General features: G+C 40.1%; 2 protein-coding genes across 13 annotated transcripts in view; one reads left to right on the top strand and one right to left on the bottom strand.

Moving 5' to 3' along the window:
* Positions 1 to 586: 586 nt before the first annotated feature.
* On the bottom strand, positions 587 to 2,678 carry NDUFB3 (NADH:ubiquinone oxidoreductase subunit B3). Of its 2 annotated transcripts, XM_068138273.1 has the most exons (4): positions 2,588 to 2,678; positions 1,932 to 2,023; positions 980 to 1,127; positions 587 to 853 (listed from the first exon to the last, which is right to left on the bottom strand). In XM_068138273.1, the coding sequence occupies exons 3-4, from the start codon at positions 1,123 to 1,125 to the stop codon at positions 697 to 699; spliced, it is 303 nt and encodes a 100-aa protein (XP_067994374.1). In that variant the 5' UTR covers positions 1,126 to 1,127; positions 1,932 to 2,023; positions 2,588 to 2,678; the 3' UTR covers positions 587 to 696. The 2 variants fall into 2 exon arrangements, with proteins under 2 accessions (XP_067994374.1, XP_067994375.1); XM_068138274.1 differs by lacking the exon at positions 1,932 to 2,023 and having other exon boundaries at positions 2,588 to 2,671.
* An 85-nt stretch (positions 2,679 to 2,763) lies between these two features.
* The window catches only part of LOC137441182 (hyccin 2), a 74,121-nt gene continuing 60,663 nt past the window's right edge, over positions 2,764 to 16,221 (top strand). For 3 of the 11 annotated variants that reach the window (XM_068138254.1, XM_068138244.1, XM_068138247.1), the window contains exons 1-2: positions 2,764 to 3,178; positions 3,617 to 3,660. The gene's annotated coding sequence lies outside the window, so the exon portion shown is untranslated. The other 8 variants (XM_068138245.1, XM_068138248.1, XM_068138251.1 and 5 more) reach the window with 7 other exon arrangements.

The following is a 16,221-nucleotide window of genomic DNA, read 5'->3' as shown; positions in this document are numbered from 1 at the left end:
CCACATTACACTCCAGTACCTTGGAATTCAAAGTACGATAAGGTGCAGTTACTACCAAGTAAAACATTCTACTTTGCTTAGAAAATGTGGCAGCAATATAATTTTTAATTTCTGGGCAGGACAAAGCAGATTTTGGTGCACAGCATCTGCTAAATTAATTAGCTCTTCAATATGATTAACTATAAGCTTTGATACTTAATGTACTTTGAGGCAGTTTTGGGTACTTTTGAAAGGTTGAAGGCAATAGCTCTTTCTATTTAGAGAGACAAGAATGAATAGTAACAAATTAACACTTTCAAGAAACAACAAGTCATAAATTACCCCTGACCAGCAAGTAATTATTAAACCTGTAATCAATACATGTTTTTCTCTTAAAAGCAACATAGTTGCTCAATTTCATTTAATAGAAATTGGCAGGGGTTGAATGAGCTGATAGCTTCCCCTGCTCTAAAGAGCATGGTACAGCAAGCCCAAGAGCATATGCATATCTTGTTTGCTTTCCCCAGACTGAAGTTACATAAATCACTCTGGCTATGTTTTTTTTTACTCCTTCCACAGAAGTATAGTAAAAATCAAAGAAACATGCTTTTGTCTGTGGTAGACTTTAATATCCATATTATAAGTACAGAGTAAGCATTGGTTTTACATGCATTTCAGTTTAGTAGTGAGTAAATAACAACCTGTCATATTTGATCTTCAGTGATGGCCTCCATTCTTCTTTGGAGGGAACAGTGTGTATTCAATGCCAAGAGCTATGACAAAAGCTGCAAATCCCCACTTGAGTCCCCTAGTAAAGACTTCTGTTAAAGTGACAGGTTTTGCAAAGCCACCCATGTATCTCCAGGCTTCATTACTGGAAGAAAAATGAAACCAAAACAATAAAACAAGGTCAGTGGAGAAAGAAAAATCTGCAATGACAAGGTCCAGCTGATGCTACAGGACAATATATCAGGATTATTTTTAAGGCTCCTGCACTTACCGAGCCCATGGATCCTTCAGACCCCGCTTAGCTAGCATTTCCTGGACCCTCTCTAGTGGAGTACCCTCTACTTTCCATTGCCTGTAGTCAGGGAGTTCCATTTTGCCATGGCCATGCCCATGGCCATGTTCACTTCCATGCCCCATACCTACAAGAAAAGGTAAGTTTTTTATTTCTCATAGAGTAGCAGCTTATTTTCACACACTTGCAAAGAGTACCCTGTACAGAAAAAACAGGTTACAAGAAGTATTCAAAGCACATAATACCTTACATGAAGCGTCTTTTACATTGTACACAGCACACTGTAGAACAAAGAGCTAAAAGACGTTATGCTGCATTTCAGAAGTTGGAAATGCAGCACAATAAGGCATACTGTGCAGACTTAAGTGTTACTGTGTTAAATCAATAACACTATGAAGCATATATTCATGAAGCAGCTATGTAAACTTTCAGTGCTAGAAAATAGTGTCAGAAAAATAATTATTTCCAACATCTACAAATACACTTCAGCAATAGTGGGGCCTGACAACTTGCAGGCTTTGGAGAGTACATCAAAAAGCTCAGAGTTTGCTTTGGAAATTACTAATTTAGGTATGCAACTCTATGGTCACCAAGCTTCTAAGAAAAGCATAAGAAAAACAAAGACTTGGCTCCTCAGCTCCTTTTAAGTTGCCTTCAATACAACCAAACATAACTGTGGTGATAAATGGGTACAGGATGAATTAACAAGGGTTACATCTTACTAGTCATTTAATGAAGCTTCAAAATATATTCTTTATTTTGATACACTGTTGATAGAACTATGAAAACATTAAGGTTTACATTAAAAACATTGATCCAGACAGATTGGAAGTGATCTCATGAAGGACTGGAAGAAAATAATGGTGGGTTTTATGTCTACTTCCACAAAGAGATGATCCTTTGAGCTAAGATTTCCTATTTTAACACATACCTGATTGTAAAGAACAGGTTAACGTCCTTAATTTTTAAGAGAGTTGACTGGAACGTGATAGTGCCAAGAACACAGCTTCAAAGCTGGCAGCTCTTGAAGATGTCATGATGTGGAGGCAAGCGAAAAGGATTATCTTGCAGAAGAGAACCTCTAGAGTTCCAATGCCATCGTTACCTGAAAACCTCGCTCCAAATTAGACCCGAGTCTACTCCCTGCCATAAAACCCCCAGACCTCTCTTCTACCCATGTTTACCTTTCTACAAGACATGTTATGCGCCCACACGCCACGGCCAAAGGGCTGCACTGCAGCACCAGCCGTCCACTCTCCGCCAGCAAAATTGGGAAAAATAGGGCCGAAAGGGTGCCTGGCCTGGGAGCAGGGGACGACGAGGAGGGCCCGCGCTGCGTCAGCGCCATAGCCCGCTAAGAGTGGCACAGCGGCTGTCACCCTAACGGTGTCCGAAGGCCCACGGCAGCTAGACAAGGCCACTGCGGCTCCGAGGCACAGCCCGCACAGCAGGCACTGCCGCCACCGCCTCCCTTTCCAAAGCCCCCACACACAGACACTCCTGAGGCGGGCAGCAGCACATGCAGGACGCAGAGTACTCCTGAGCCCGTCCGCCCACCCTCACCTCCCACGGACGGGCCCTCAGTACCTGTCCGCTCCGTGACCCTCTTTCAGGACGCAACCGCCACCCGGTAGCGGAAGTCGGCGCCAAGACCAGCCACTACAGGAAGCGCAGCCAGCCAGTAGAGTTCCGGGAAGCTTTTGTTCCGGTACTTCCCACTGCCTCGGCGAAGGTGCAAAAGCAACAAGGCTGCTGCCCAGCCCACGGCTGCTTGCAGCACTCCTGTCGCCGTTTAAAGAGGCAAGTCCCGCACAAAGAACGACGCCACTGACTCTGCTGGAGGAACTAGTCTAGGGGAGTGAGGAGGGACGCAGAAGAGAAAGTGTCCAATAAGTGCAGAGCTTATTGGGGGAGGGAGCGGCCCAATGGGTAGGTGCGTTGTTGAGGTGCGGAGTTGGCAGTAGTTGGAGGTGGCAGCGGAGGAGAAGAGATTGAGGGGGTGGCGGCAATAGTAGTCAGTACCGGAGCCGTTGAGTTGTGGTAGCGGGCGGGGCCTGAACCAGCATCAGGACTGGGGTAGCAGGAAGGATCCTACTCCTTTCCCTTCTTTCTCTTCACTGGTTGCTCATTGCCTGCCGGTCGTCGCTGGGTGCGCGAGCAGGGACGGAAGCCGGCAAGGTCTGCGCGTGCGGGGGCGCGAGCCGTTGTCCCCCGTCCCCCCTGTTCTCGTGCCATTGCCGCCGCTGCTTGCCGGGGTGCAGAGAGCTGCGCTCGGCCTCGCCCTCACCTTCACCTTCGCCTGTCCTTTCCCTTTCCTTCTCCTCGTAGACGACGAGTCCCCAGGCACCGCAGAGGGGCGGACGGGGGGAAACATTCCCGCACCCAGCGGTTATGTAAGCCCCGGGCCCGCGCGCCCCCAGCCCTGACGACCGAAAGTAGCAGAGCGGCGGCAGGGCCCGGGACAGTGCCCTCTCGTTGCCTGCCTTTGGGGTTCACCTCGTCAGGGGAAGAAGTTGGGGAATTCGGAGGTGGTTGCAAGCCCGACTTGGCACCAGAAGCAGACTTCTGATTTTCAGTGGATGTGTCTTAAAAAAGCATCGCTGTTTGTTTTCGTAGGCGACGTGGAGAGACGTCCTGAAATCATGGGACTGCATTAAAAGGTAAGTGAAAGTTAGGAATTCTCTTTGACACCTGCTTCTCGAGTGAGGTGATTGCTTGGTTCCGTCGAGTACCTGTCTCTGGGGAGCTCGGCGTTTTGCATGTCCTGGCTATGTAATGTGAAGTGTTGATTGTGTTCATATATAGATAATTAAATAATTTTTTATGTTCCTCAAGACTGAGTCCTCTTCATCCAAAAAGAAACTGATAAAAGTTAACTATACAGTCAGTGACTTACAAAGACATTATTCCATAATTGTAGATAATATGCTAAGGCTGTTTTCTTATAGCAGAATACATGTTATGTATTGATTACACAATGTTATATTGATTTTGATGCTCTTATAAGAGTGGGAATAAACAGTGGTTTATAGCATGATGCTGGCAGAATTTTAGGACAGAATGTAGTGCCTTTTTCTTAATATCCTGATGTAAAGCTGCTTCTGGGTTTCAGGTTTTTTTTTTTATAGGGATATTTGGAACACATGAAATGAGCTTCAGGAGGAATAACATTATTGTGTTATTAATGTTAAAACTGTTCTAAATAGAGTGCCATCTGTTTAATCCAGACTGCCTCTGGTTTCAGCATTGAATGTTTTTCACTGAGAGGTAAGTCTAAAAGGCTTAGAGGAGTCACATTTGTTTTGTGTGTATATCTGTCTATCTCTGTGGGGTGGAATTGCAGGAGGGGTCTTTATTTGTGAGATGCCTAAATCTTAATCTGATGACATTCTGTCATACCTGTGAAGAATTTTGTGTCTCTTACTGTGACTGAAAGTTAAAGGGTATTTGTGTTCTGAGTCTGGTGTTGCTGTGGAATATTAATATTTTCCTCATCAAAAAATTCCAGTGACACACAGATGTGTGAGACACTGGACAGTGTGGGTATTTGTTTTTAAAGAAAATAAAAGAGAAGTTCTGGTTTTATTTGGATCCTTTTTTATTGAATTTTTTTGGGTTTTTGTTTTTTTTTCACGGTGCTTGGAAGCTAGACTTGATAATTTATGCATGAAGCCATACTTTACTGGTATATCTGTCAACATGAATGTTCAGTTCTGATCACAGAATGTTGACTTTGTGTGACCTATTGCAGTCAAACAGAATTGTAGCAGAGGAGTGCAGTCGGCAAGATTTGTCTTCAAATATGCTACTGCTTTCAAGGTTTGACAAGGTTTTGGGTAGCTGTTTCCCTCTGCCCAAGTACATAAGAGCTCTTGATAACAAAAAATGCTGAATGTTTTTTAGGAAGGGAAGGTTGTTGTGACTCCCATCTACAAATAATCAGTACTTTTCATGGTTTATTCAGTTGCCTTTTTTTTGGTACTACTTGTTGTTGTGGTAATACTAAAAAGATAGTGTACTAGGGTATAATTAGGTTAGCATATATCCAGCTGTGCTTGTTAAGTTTTACTACTAATAATATTACTAATAATATTATGTTGCTAGGTTAGAGGAAGGTTTTTTGAATAGCCTTTTCAAAAGACCATGTTTCTAGAAATATGTGTTGATATGCATTCTGGATTAACAGATTGTGAGATACATTATGGGTACTTCTTTCCTCTGCCTGTGCATATAATATTCTCTCCAGTACTGAACAGTGTTTAGTGGTATGCTCTTAAATTGTTTTTTTCTGAAGTAGAGAACTGTGTGCCTAAGAGTGACTTGAAATATTTCCAGCTTTGAGAAGGTAAAAAAGGGTTCTGGGATTGTTTTAGGGGTTTAGGTTTGTGGATTTTTTTTGCTCAATATCTTAATATATATTTTAGCTACTTAAATACTGTGTCATCTCTTCCTGATATTGCACATTACTTTAGGTCCTTCTTTAGTCCATCTTGGTTTCTTTGAATGTTTTTTTTTAAAGGCTATGAGAGGTTGGGAAGAAAATTATATTATTTGCTAAACATTTTATGGATAGTATCACAATCTCAAACCACTGTTTCACCTGTTGTGGAGAAGTGATGTGCTAAAGCAAGAGTCGTGGTTTCCTTCTGTTTGGCTTGGTTTGGGGCTTTTTTAGCAGCCCAGAGACCATTCTTCACAGGAACAGCCATACTGGGTTAATCTACTGTTCTTCCTTGAAGCCTAAAGCTCTGGAATCCTGTTGTGTGACAGGACCACGGTTTCAAGTCCTGTTTGTCTTGCACAGCCAAGCAGTACTTGACAGTATGTGCTTTTTTTCCTTACACTTTTAGGCAAGCATATAAGGTTACTCCTTAGGTCAGCTCTCCCAGGCTGTCAGTAGGGTTGATGGTTTGTATGGATTTTTATTCCACAGATATATTTAACTTTTAACAACTTCTGACCCTGTGTATGGCTTTTTCCTCTACCGTGTTTTCTGTCAGTAAGCACCATGCTTCATGTATTGTGTGAATAAGTAATTCCTCTGTTCTGTTTTGAACCTGTTACCTGAGAACTTCATGTGATACTTTGTTTTCTTTATGAGAAAGGACAGAGCTGTTTGGCTCTTTCTGAAGCAGTTTGTCCTTTAAAGGCTAAAGACACTTGGCAGGAAAATAATTTTAGATTTTATTATTTTAATTTTGTTATTGTTCCATTGTATTAAGGTGTGAATTAATATCAGAAAGTGAAACTGGAGGCTTTTCTAGCTGACTCCTGGTAAAGGACATCTGTGTCACAGGAATAATCCTAAGAAGTCCTTTTACTCTTTTCAGGGGAAATTGATTTGAGAAGAGACAGTCATTAACTGTACACTTTGAATTGTTACTTCAGTTTAGTTTAATTTCCAAATAGAATAGCTGTGAGAAGTAATTATTTATTTACTTGATGCTGTTTTCCTCAGTGTTTTGTTTGGAGTAGACAAAATTTTGTGCAGAGCTGTGTTCAAGGAAATACTAACTTCTGAGTAGTGTAAATTGTTAAGACATTCCATGTAGGCTGTGAAGATAACTACAAGATAGAGATGACGACTTTGAGAAAGATTTTAAGTGTTGAGTGTTATCCAAATGATCTGTTATTTTCTCTGTCATGTTTGCAGAAGCAGAAATGTTTTAAAATTGCAGGATGTTTGAGGTTGAAGGGGACCTCTGGTGATCCTGTAGTTCAACCTATTTGCTTAAAGCAGGGAGAGATAGGGCAGGACATTGTCCAGTTTGATTTTGAGTATCTCCAAAGACAGAGTCCACAACCTCTCTGGGTAGCTTTTTCTAGTCTTTAAACACACTACAGATTTTTTTTTTTTTCCTTATGCTTAAGTAAAATATTTTGTATTTCAGTGTGTGTCCAGATTGGTGCAATGTTTTTTTCAGAGTAAGAAACTATTCAGAGTTTGTGCGTGTGTAACTAACTGTAGATAAAACAGCAAGCTGGTTAATTTTTCTTTCTGCATCTTTTCTTGGATAATTCATGCTTCTAATAACAGGACAGGGTAATATAAAAATTTTTTTCAGCTTTACTCACAGGACAGATATGTGGAGTGACTCGATTTCCTTTTTGGATAGAATTCTGACTTCAGTTTCTAAACTTGAAATACAGGGTCAAGAGATAGATGGCACTTCTGATAAAATAAAATACAGAAAACCCCTACTATAAAGCAAAATTCCTTATTGCCAGTAATACCACAGAGCAGAAACCACAAAGACCTTGATCAAAGACTGTGTACAATAAGGCACGGTTTGAAAACTCTTCTGGCGTGCTATCAAATGTCCGTAATACTACCAATTTTGTAAGGAAAATTACTGTGTGACCATTAGTCATTCTTCTGTTGGTATTACATTTTTCTGTCAAATATAATGAATTTGGACACTGGCTTGTTTATATTCCACTTTCCTTGGAGATATAAATGGTGTGCTACAGATGTTGTGTGACATTTATGTTAATTAACATTTTTAGACTAGTATGTGATCATCGAACTTACTTGTCTAACAAACTAGGGTGACTAATTTTTAACTAATCTGCATCTTCAATTTAATGCCTCCATAGAGTAATTTGGATCTCATTTACCCTCTTGGAGGATTAGACTGAATTCCACACTAGCTTTAATCTGTCACCATGAGATACCTTTTTCTCATGAAATCATGTGTTTCTCATACTACAGATTCTAGTTGAAAATGCTAATGAGAATAACAATCACTGATGGCTGTCTACTTAAATAGAGGTTTTATTAATAATCACAATTCAGATGATTTGTAAAAGATAATTGTCATTGGTGACTCACTTTTTCAGTCTTCCCTTGATTGTTTTCTGCTCTTCAGATGGGCCTTTAAGGCAGTCCATCTTGTCCCTGTGGCCCGCTGCCTGTGTCGGATCTGCCACTTTGACCTCATGGTATGATTCTGTTGAGCAATATGTATTTTGTGGTTCAAATTTATTAACTTCCTTTTGCATGAAAATAGCCAGAGACTTCTGGAAGGAGATTCCAGTAGGGTAGTGAAGTGAAATGTCAGGTAAATAACTATTGCAAAGTGGTAATCTCATTATTTGTCTATGTAGTTTTCTCTCCATACTGAATATTGTTTCTTGGAAAAATGCCACATTCCTTGGCTGTGTAATACTGTTGAGCTGATGGAGTTGATTGGAGCAGTTTGTACCTGTTAAAACATTCTGCCAGGAATTGTTTCTTTCTGCATACTCTGCTCTCCCCCCCCCCCCCCCCCCCTTCTGTTTTTTCTACAGGTCAGAGTAGTTAGTAAAATTTTATATTGTTTAAGTTCTCCAGATGTTTGATGAACATTGAATTTTGCAGTTCAGAAATGCTACATCTGTGTTCTTCTGTGTAATCTCCATAACTTAGCTAATCTTACCTTGTCTGTATTTTAATTACTGTGATCCTTCAGAAAACTGAACTGGTTAGGTAGCTTTTGGTGGTGTCTGCATTATGTATGGTTCATGAGTTCTTCAAATAGGTATACCTTACTGTTCCTCTGAATTGTATTTTAGTGAGATGCATGATGTGGACACTTGTGCAGGCTGCGTGACTGTAGGTTGCTGATTCACGCAGGGCAGTGTTGATACTTCAGGGATGTTGGTTTTTTTTCTATTTCCATTTCAGATGATTAGCAGTTTATGAATTTAAAATGTAATTGTATTTAGGGTATTCCTTCCCTCTTTTGAACAGCCTAGACCTGTGTTTGGGCTGGGAGAGTTATTCTAGATCTCTCTGGAAAGACAGAAAGTTTGTAAAAATGGTTGTGCTTTTTATGGCCGTTCATTTGAGAAGATTCTGGGTTGAAAGGTAACGAGATGGATTGTGTAAAATTTGCTTGCCTTTCTTCCTCCCCCCCTGCCTTAATTTCTTTATTTTCTGCCTTGCACTTTCTGTCTCCTTTACGGTTAAGAATATCTTAAACTTCAGGTGAGGCTAGAGAGCAGCCCCTCTGCATGCCTGCCTCTGTACTGATTCAGCAAAGGACCAAAAGGTAGAAAACTTGATTAAAACAAAATTCTGAAGAAGTTTCTAGTAACTTTTCAAGCAACTTTCCTAAATACTCTAGGCACAAGATTTTGGTGGCATGTGGGTATAAGTATAGCAAATTTTGTTTCAGAAATGCCTTAAAGCTAGCTTGTCTTTTTAGTTTAAGTATGATATTTTTTGCATGTGAAAACAAATTAGCTAGAATTTATATTTATTATTTTTTAAGCAAGAACTTTGTGAAGATCCCATATCCTGTAATCTTATCTGTCTCATGTGTAGGCTACACTGATGATTCTACTGTCTGCTTTAGTCAGTATGGTAGCAACATCATGCTTGACCCACAGGAGGGTCAATATTTTATATGAGACAGGTTTCAGACTTTTATGTAAGCTTAGCTATGGAGAGGGTAGATTAAGCAATTTATCAAGCATCCTAGTGTGTGTCATCAGAGTGAGACAAGGAGGAGAAGTCTTGATATTTCTCTATTACTCCAAATTAGGGGTTTACTTTTTTGAAAAATATTTGATGCTTCTGCATCTGACTGTTGTCTTTTTTCCTTAATGGTTGGAAACACACATGCAATTCAAAATAACAGTTTAAGAAAGCAACCTTAACTTGATTGTTACACTGGGTTTTAGTACCTGTATGTAACTTAATAAAAGATGTCAGATCACTTGATCAGTGTGGTTATATGACATCTAAGTTTTAACAGATTAAAATTTTCATGCTTCTGACACAGCTGAAGTCAATGCTAAGATTTTCTTCTGCAAAATTAAGGTTAACGTGAACTTCCAGGCTTCTGTTGTAACCATGTTGCATTGCTAAAACACATAAAACTGAACTTTAGTAGACAAAACTAGTATGTGTTTGTAGTTATAACTAAGAGGTGATGCTAATAGGATTTCAAACTCTTGATATTTTAGTTACCAGCAGTAAGACAGACAAATGACTGGTTAAACTCCATTTACCATAGTTAATTACATAAGTAGTGATTTGGGACATTGTTAAGTAATAATAATGTGCCCTTTTACATGGAAATGTAAGGCATGCTGACAAAGGATTTATCCTAGCCAAAGCTCATATTTCTCTGTGTGTCAGTAGAGAACTTTCCATTGCTTTTTTGTAAGATGTTCAGCTGAGCTGGAATAGCATAGAGACATGAGCTAAATACAGACGCTCAAGAGAGTAAGAGGTGTTTAGACATGTAATAGTAAAATCACTAGTTCCTTCTGTGCATGGGTTTTTATTGCTTGTAAGTTGCTTTTTTTCTTGTTCTTAGCCTACAACAGACATCAGGCAAAATTGCTGAGCTCCCCAAACTGCTTGTAGATTGTTAGCTATATGTTCGTTCTATTTGATGATTACATAACTGACAGACCATGATACTTGATGGTCTCTCTTCAATTTTGCCTCTGCAGTAGTTTCAGAGAGTAGCATCCTTAAATTTCTGAAGTTACTAAACTATATTTAGGGTAATTTCTTGACAGAATGAAGTACTGGTTTTGTCAGACTTGACATGAGCCATTCTGATAGCTTAATTCACATAAGCTTAGCAGGTTGCAGTGCAAATTTCTCCATGTCAAAGTAGCAAAGAGTTTAATGAAAATCTCTTTAACTATTTACCTATGGAAATGCAAAGAGAGATGAGAATCTTGGGTTGGAGGCTGTTGGATGAAAGTAGAGAAGAAATACCTAAAATACTGACTGAATTTAGGCTGAGAATTCATAAACTGTATTTCTGTGCCATTTATTTTCAGATAGTTTGTGTTGGCAACCCTTCCTTTAAGATGTAATTGTCACATGCATTTCATGATTCTTCAGTGAACAGGATGGCTGGTAGCAGACTGGTACCTTTGCTGTTGGCTTACCTTTGTGCACCTGCCAAGGCTTCTTCTGTTTGATGTGAATCTTAAACTTTGCCTTTACCCAGGTTGCTATAAACACCAGATGAGTTTGAGAGGCCTCTGTATCTGTAGTATAGAATTACACAATTGTTTGAGTTGAAAGGCCTCTTAAGGATCATCTAGTTCCAATCATGGGCAGGGACACCTTCCACTTGACCAGGTTGCTCAGGGCCTCTTCAGTCTGGCCTTAAACACCTCCAGGGAGGGGTACAAACTCCCTGGGCAACCTCTTCCAGTGTCTCACTACCCTAATTACAAAGAATTTCTTTCTAATATCCAGTTAAAATCTATCTTTCTCAAGCTTGAACCATACCCTTTCATCCTATCACAAGAAGCCCTAGTAAAATGTTTCTCCCCATCTTTCTTGTAGGCCCCCTTCAGGTACTGGAAGGTTGATACAAGGTCTCCCCAAAGCCTTCTTTACACCAGGCTGAACGGTCCCAACTATTGTAGCCTGTTCCTAGAGGAGAGATGCCCCAGCCTTCTGATACTTTTGTGGCCTTCCTCTGGACCCGCTGCAGTTTAAGAGAGCTTCTAGCTTTCTTTTTGTTTCTTTGGGAGAGAAGGGGAATAAAAGACCTTTTTTTTTTTTCCCTCCCTATTTTTGCCATAATCATTAGGCATTAATTCCCCCTGTATATTTGCCCAGTCTGTCAAGTTGATTGATGGAATATGAACAGTTTAGGCAGTTTATTGTCCGTGAGTCTCCAAAGGATCAGTTGCAGAAGTAACTGAGATATCTTTTTGCTTGTGCAGGTGTTGACTGGGCTTGGAATAGTTCTTTAAGATGTTTAGTAGACCTAGTGAGAATAACTGCTACCCTCACAGAATGTGCACTTTTTCTGTATAAGTGGTGAAAACCTGTATGCAATCATTTTTTGTACATACAGATACTAAACTCTGTTGGATTGTTACAGTCACTTCAGCCATAGGAAAATATTTCTGAGGCATCTGGGTATTTAAATCATCCCAATGGCAGCTGCATTATACATGCATATCTTCTATTCCAGAAATCACTATGCTAAACTCTTTGACAGAGTGCATGCTTTACTTTTTTCCTCTGTATAGATTAAATCCTTTCAGTTAGCTACAGGACTGCTAGGGGTTTTGGAGTTAATTTTTGCAGTTAACATGGTAAAACTAAAAACTACTGCATTAATTTATCTTTTTAATTAAAGTGTTAGCATTTTTTGTCTAGTTTTTCATGTGCCAAGTTAGCCAAAACTTGAACTCTGAGAAAATTAGTGGAGATGCTCTAATAAATTCCATCATAATATTTATACATAAACTATTAATAATTTTACCCCCCTTTTTAAAGCTACTTCAGTATTTAAATTGAGTAAAACTCATGATATTAAGGCAGAAAAACAAATGTGCGAGAGTGGGGTCTCACATTTGTTGTGCACGAGATCTGCAGATGGATTCCAAACCGAGTTAGGGGTCAGTGGCTAATACTAATTGGCATTGATGCTGCTGAAATTGTGTAATCAAATATTGTGCCGATCGTCATGGGGTATTGAGTGTCCCTGCTTCACTTTATTTGGCAACATATAATTAGCCAAATGTTCAAAGGTTGGTTTGTTTGTGTTTTATTTTGTTTTTTAATCTCTTCTCTTTTTCTTAGACTTGCAGGTGTATCTCTGTGCTAAAGACAGAACACTGAACTCAATATAGGGAAAGTAGAAGGAAGTTCAAGAAAACATAAGAGGAGAATGCCTCTAGATGTTCATTTCATCTGATAAATTGAAGTTTGATATATGTTGAAGAAAGCTTTAAAGTAACCTTTTTGTCAGGGCCAGCTGCTTGGAAAGAGCTTCTTAAGCACTTCAGGCATAACTATCTTAGCAGGAGGGTTGGACTAGGTGATACCCAAAGGTCCCTTCCAACCCCTACCATTCTATGATTCACTGCTGCTTGTCATTTTAACTCAAAGGTTTTTCTAGGAACTTTACCACGTTTAACTGGTGGAAATGCATATGGGTCTTGCTGGTGAACTGCTCTTCTCTACTAATGACATTCCCATTATTGGAACCTAGCAGACACTGTATTTGATGGCTTTTTTTTGACAACAAGTTTCTGATCTTGTGACAGATGAGGGAACAGATCTGAAATGGACGTTGTTATGCTAATTAAGAAACCTTAATTATTATTTAAAGAGTTCTCAGCTGTATGAAGTTTTGAGGTAATTCAAATTCATATTTAATTGAGTAGCTTTTGACAGACAAAATATTTTTCCTGGGCGTACTGGCATCATGCAAAATTCCAGTAGCAGTTATGTTATGGCTATTTCTATAAACTCTAGGGGCATTCTTCTTTAGTAATGTGTTGATTTTTAATAGATTGTGTCATTGTCTCTGTAAACACAGACTTCATAGCATTTCTGAAATGCATAGTATTGCTATAAGTAAATTCTAAATGTTTATTCATCTGCATTGCATTAATGTTTTTATTAGCATTTACTTTTTTATTGTGGGAGAATGTTTGAAATTGCAATCTTATTCCTTGGTTTTAAGTATTAAAATTTAACAGAACCAATTAGGAAATTAAATAGTTAAAAAATTATTACAGAAGTCTTTTCAGTGTGAATTGGATAGCTGACAGCTAAGCAAAAGGCACAAAGCTCCCACTTCTCTTCGATGAAAAATAATTATTGCATAGTCATCTTGCAAATCTTTATATAACTGCAAGTACTGAGGTGTTAGGTCTAGATTTGTTTTTTGTTCAGAAATGTTAAGTGTTGAAGTAGTCACATTTGGACTCTGTGTGTTGGGGTTTTTTTTATTGCTCTTGTTGTGGAGGTTTGAGGTTTCTTTGTTTCGGCTGTATAACTGATCAGCCTTACATTTTGGGAAGTTAATCAGTTCTCTATGCAGTTTCACTGTCAGCATTCCAGTAACCTTGGTATTCCTCAGCCACCTAACTTGCCCTTGAAAGACTTCACGTGTTTTGTGAAGCTTGCTATACGAAGGGTGTTTAGATGAATATATTACATCAAAAAGTATAATCTAACAATTTCAGGTGCCTGGTACCTGAACCAGTAAATGCTGCTGATTCTTATCAGCACAATTCTATGGGAAGAGTTACAGTTTTAACAGGCTGTTCAGTTAAACTCAGACTTTGATTAAAAAACTTTGGACAGTGAAGAGAATTAACCGAATTTGCTGTATTATAAATGTAACTAATGAAATAGATATAAGATCATAACTGTCACCTAGATAGACAGTGGCTTACCTGTGAAAGCTTAAGGAAACTGTTTATGTTTAGCATAGTTCATATGGATGTATTTCTGTTTAAATTAGACATAATATTTAGAATTTTCTGCTGATGAGTAATGTTGCAGAAAACAATAGTATAACTCTTTGACATGTTTGTCTATAAGGCTGTCTCTGGTCTTTTTCCAAAGGAAAATACACTTGAGAGACTTGAAGTAAGGAAAAACACTGTTCTACCAACTGCATTTTAAGTTTGTTTTTATCAGGAAACCTATTTAGTATTACAAACAAAACCTCTTTGTATGGGTGAGGTTATGTAAAAATAGCTGAAGTTTAGAACGTTGAGTCCTTGGTGAGAATTTCTGCTGGTGTTTTTTTGAGTGCAAGAAAATATGTTTTAAAACCTAGAATGCTGTAAAATTGACTATGTATAAATAAATGCCATTCTTCTCTCCATACCAAACAAACTGGCAGAAGGGTATGCATGAAGACAGCTGCACGGATTTTTCAGAGTTGCCTGTAAAGTTGTAATCCTTCAAGATTCGTGCTTTCTGAATGTATGTTACAGCAATATTTCACAAAAGGCTTTTCATTTTGTTCTGGCTTTGAGTGGAAAATACACATGAAAATAATAGTACACATTTACTATCTCTCTCTTGTTTCTATTGCCTTGGAGAGGGGGAATAGATGGCCAGCTGGTTAGATGGCCAGGCTGGTTGGGCAGTGAACTTCTGAGCAAATGAAGGGACAAAAAGAGGGTGTATCATCTTTGGAAGGAAGGTGAGGTAACCCATGAAATGTTTAATGATGTTGCTAGGTCGTGCAGGAAGAAACTAGAGAGGCAAAAGCCCATTTAGAGCTTAAACTCACCACTGCTGTGAAGGGCAACAAAAAATCCTTCTATAAATGTATTAATGGCAAGAGGAGGGGCAAGGACAACTTCCACTCCTTAGTGAACGTGGAGGGGAATATTGTAACTAAAGATGAGGAAAAGGCAGAGGTACTTAACACCTTCTTTGCCTCAATTTTTAATAGCAGGATAGGTTGTCTTCCAGACATATGGCCTCCTGATTGGGTGGATGGAGTCAGGAAGCAGTATAGTTCCCGTGTAATCCAGGAGGAAGTAGTTAGAGACCTGCTTAGCCACTTGGATCCCCACAAGTCCAAGCACTGAATGGCATCCATCCTAGGGTGCTGAGAGAGCTGGCAGATGAGCTGGTTGAGCCGCTCTCCATCATTTTTCATCAGTCCTGGCTCACTGGAGTGGTTCCAGATGTCTGGAAGCTGGCCATCGTGGTGCCCATCCAGGAGAAGGGCCAGTTGGATGAGCCAGGGAATTACAGGCCTGTCAGCCTGACCTCGGTGCCAGGCAAGATTACGGAACAGGTCATCTTGAGTGCAATCACACAGCACTTACAGGATGGCCAAGGGATGAGGCCCAGCCAGCATGGATTTAGGAAGGGCAGGTCCTGCCGGACCAACCTGATTGCCTCCTATGATCAGGTGACCCACCTGATGGATGAGAGGACGGCTGTGGTTATGGTCTACCTGGACCTCAGCAAGGCCTTTGATACTGTCCCTCACAGCAAACTCCTGGCCAAGCTGTCAGCTCGTGGGTTGGACAGCAGCACTCTGTGCTGGGTTGGAAACTGGCTGGAGGGCCGAGCCCAGAGGGTGGTAGTGAATGGTGCCACATCCAGCTGGCAGCCAGGCACTAGTGGCATCCCCCAGGGGTCAGTGTTGGGCCCCATCCTATTCAGTATCTTTACTGATGATCAGGGTGAGGGTATTGAGTCCTTTATCAGTAAATTTGCAGATGATACCAAGCTGGGGGCTGGTGTGGATCTGTTAGAAGGTAGGAGATCTCTGCAGAGGGACCTTGCCAGGCTGGACAGATGGGCAAAGTCCAAGGGCATGAGATTTAACACATCTAAGCGCTGGGTCCTACACATTGGCCACAACAACCCCATGCAGTGCTACAGGCTGAGGTCAGAGTGGCTGGAGAGCAGCCAGGCAGAAAGGGACCTGGGGGTACCGGTTGATAGTAGGCTGAACATGAGCCAGCAGTGTGCCCAG

The sequence above is a fragment of the Melanerpes formicivorus genome, unplaced genomic scaffold, assembly GCF_026170545.1.
Source record: "Melanerpes formicivorus ecotype bairdi unplaced genomic scaffold, bMelFor1.0.p_v2 SCAF_5, whole genome shotgun sequence".
In the NCBI taxonomy this organism is placed as follows: Eukaryota; Metazoa; Chordata; class Aves; order Piciformes; family Picidae; genus Melanerpes; species Melanerpes formicivorus.
Note: the sequence above shows the minus strand (reverse complement) of the source record. Positions and strands in the feature narration are given on the sequence as shown.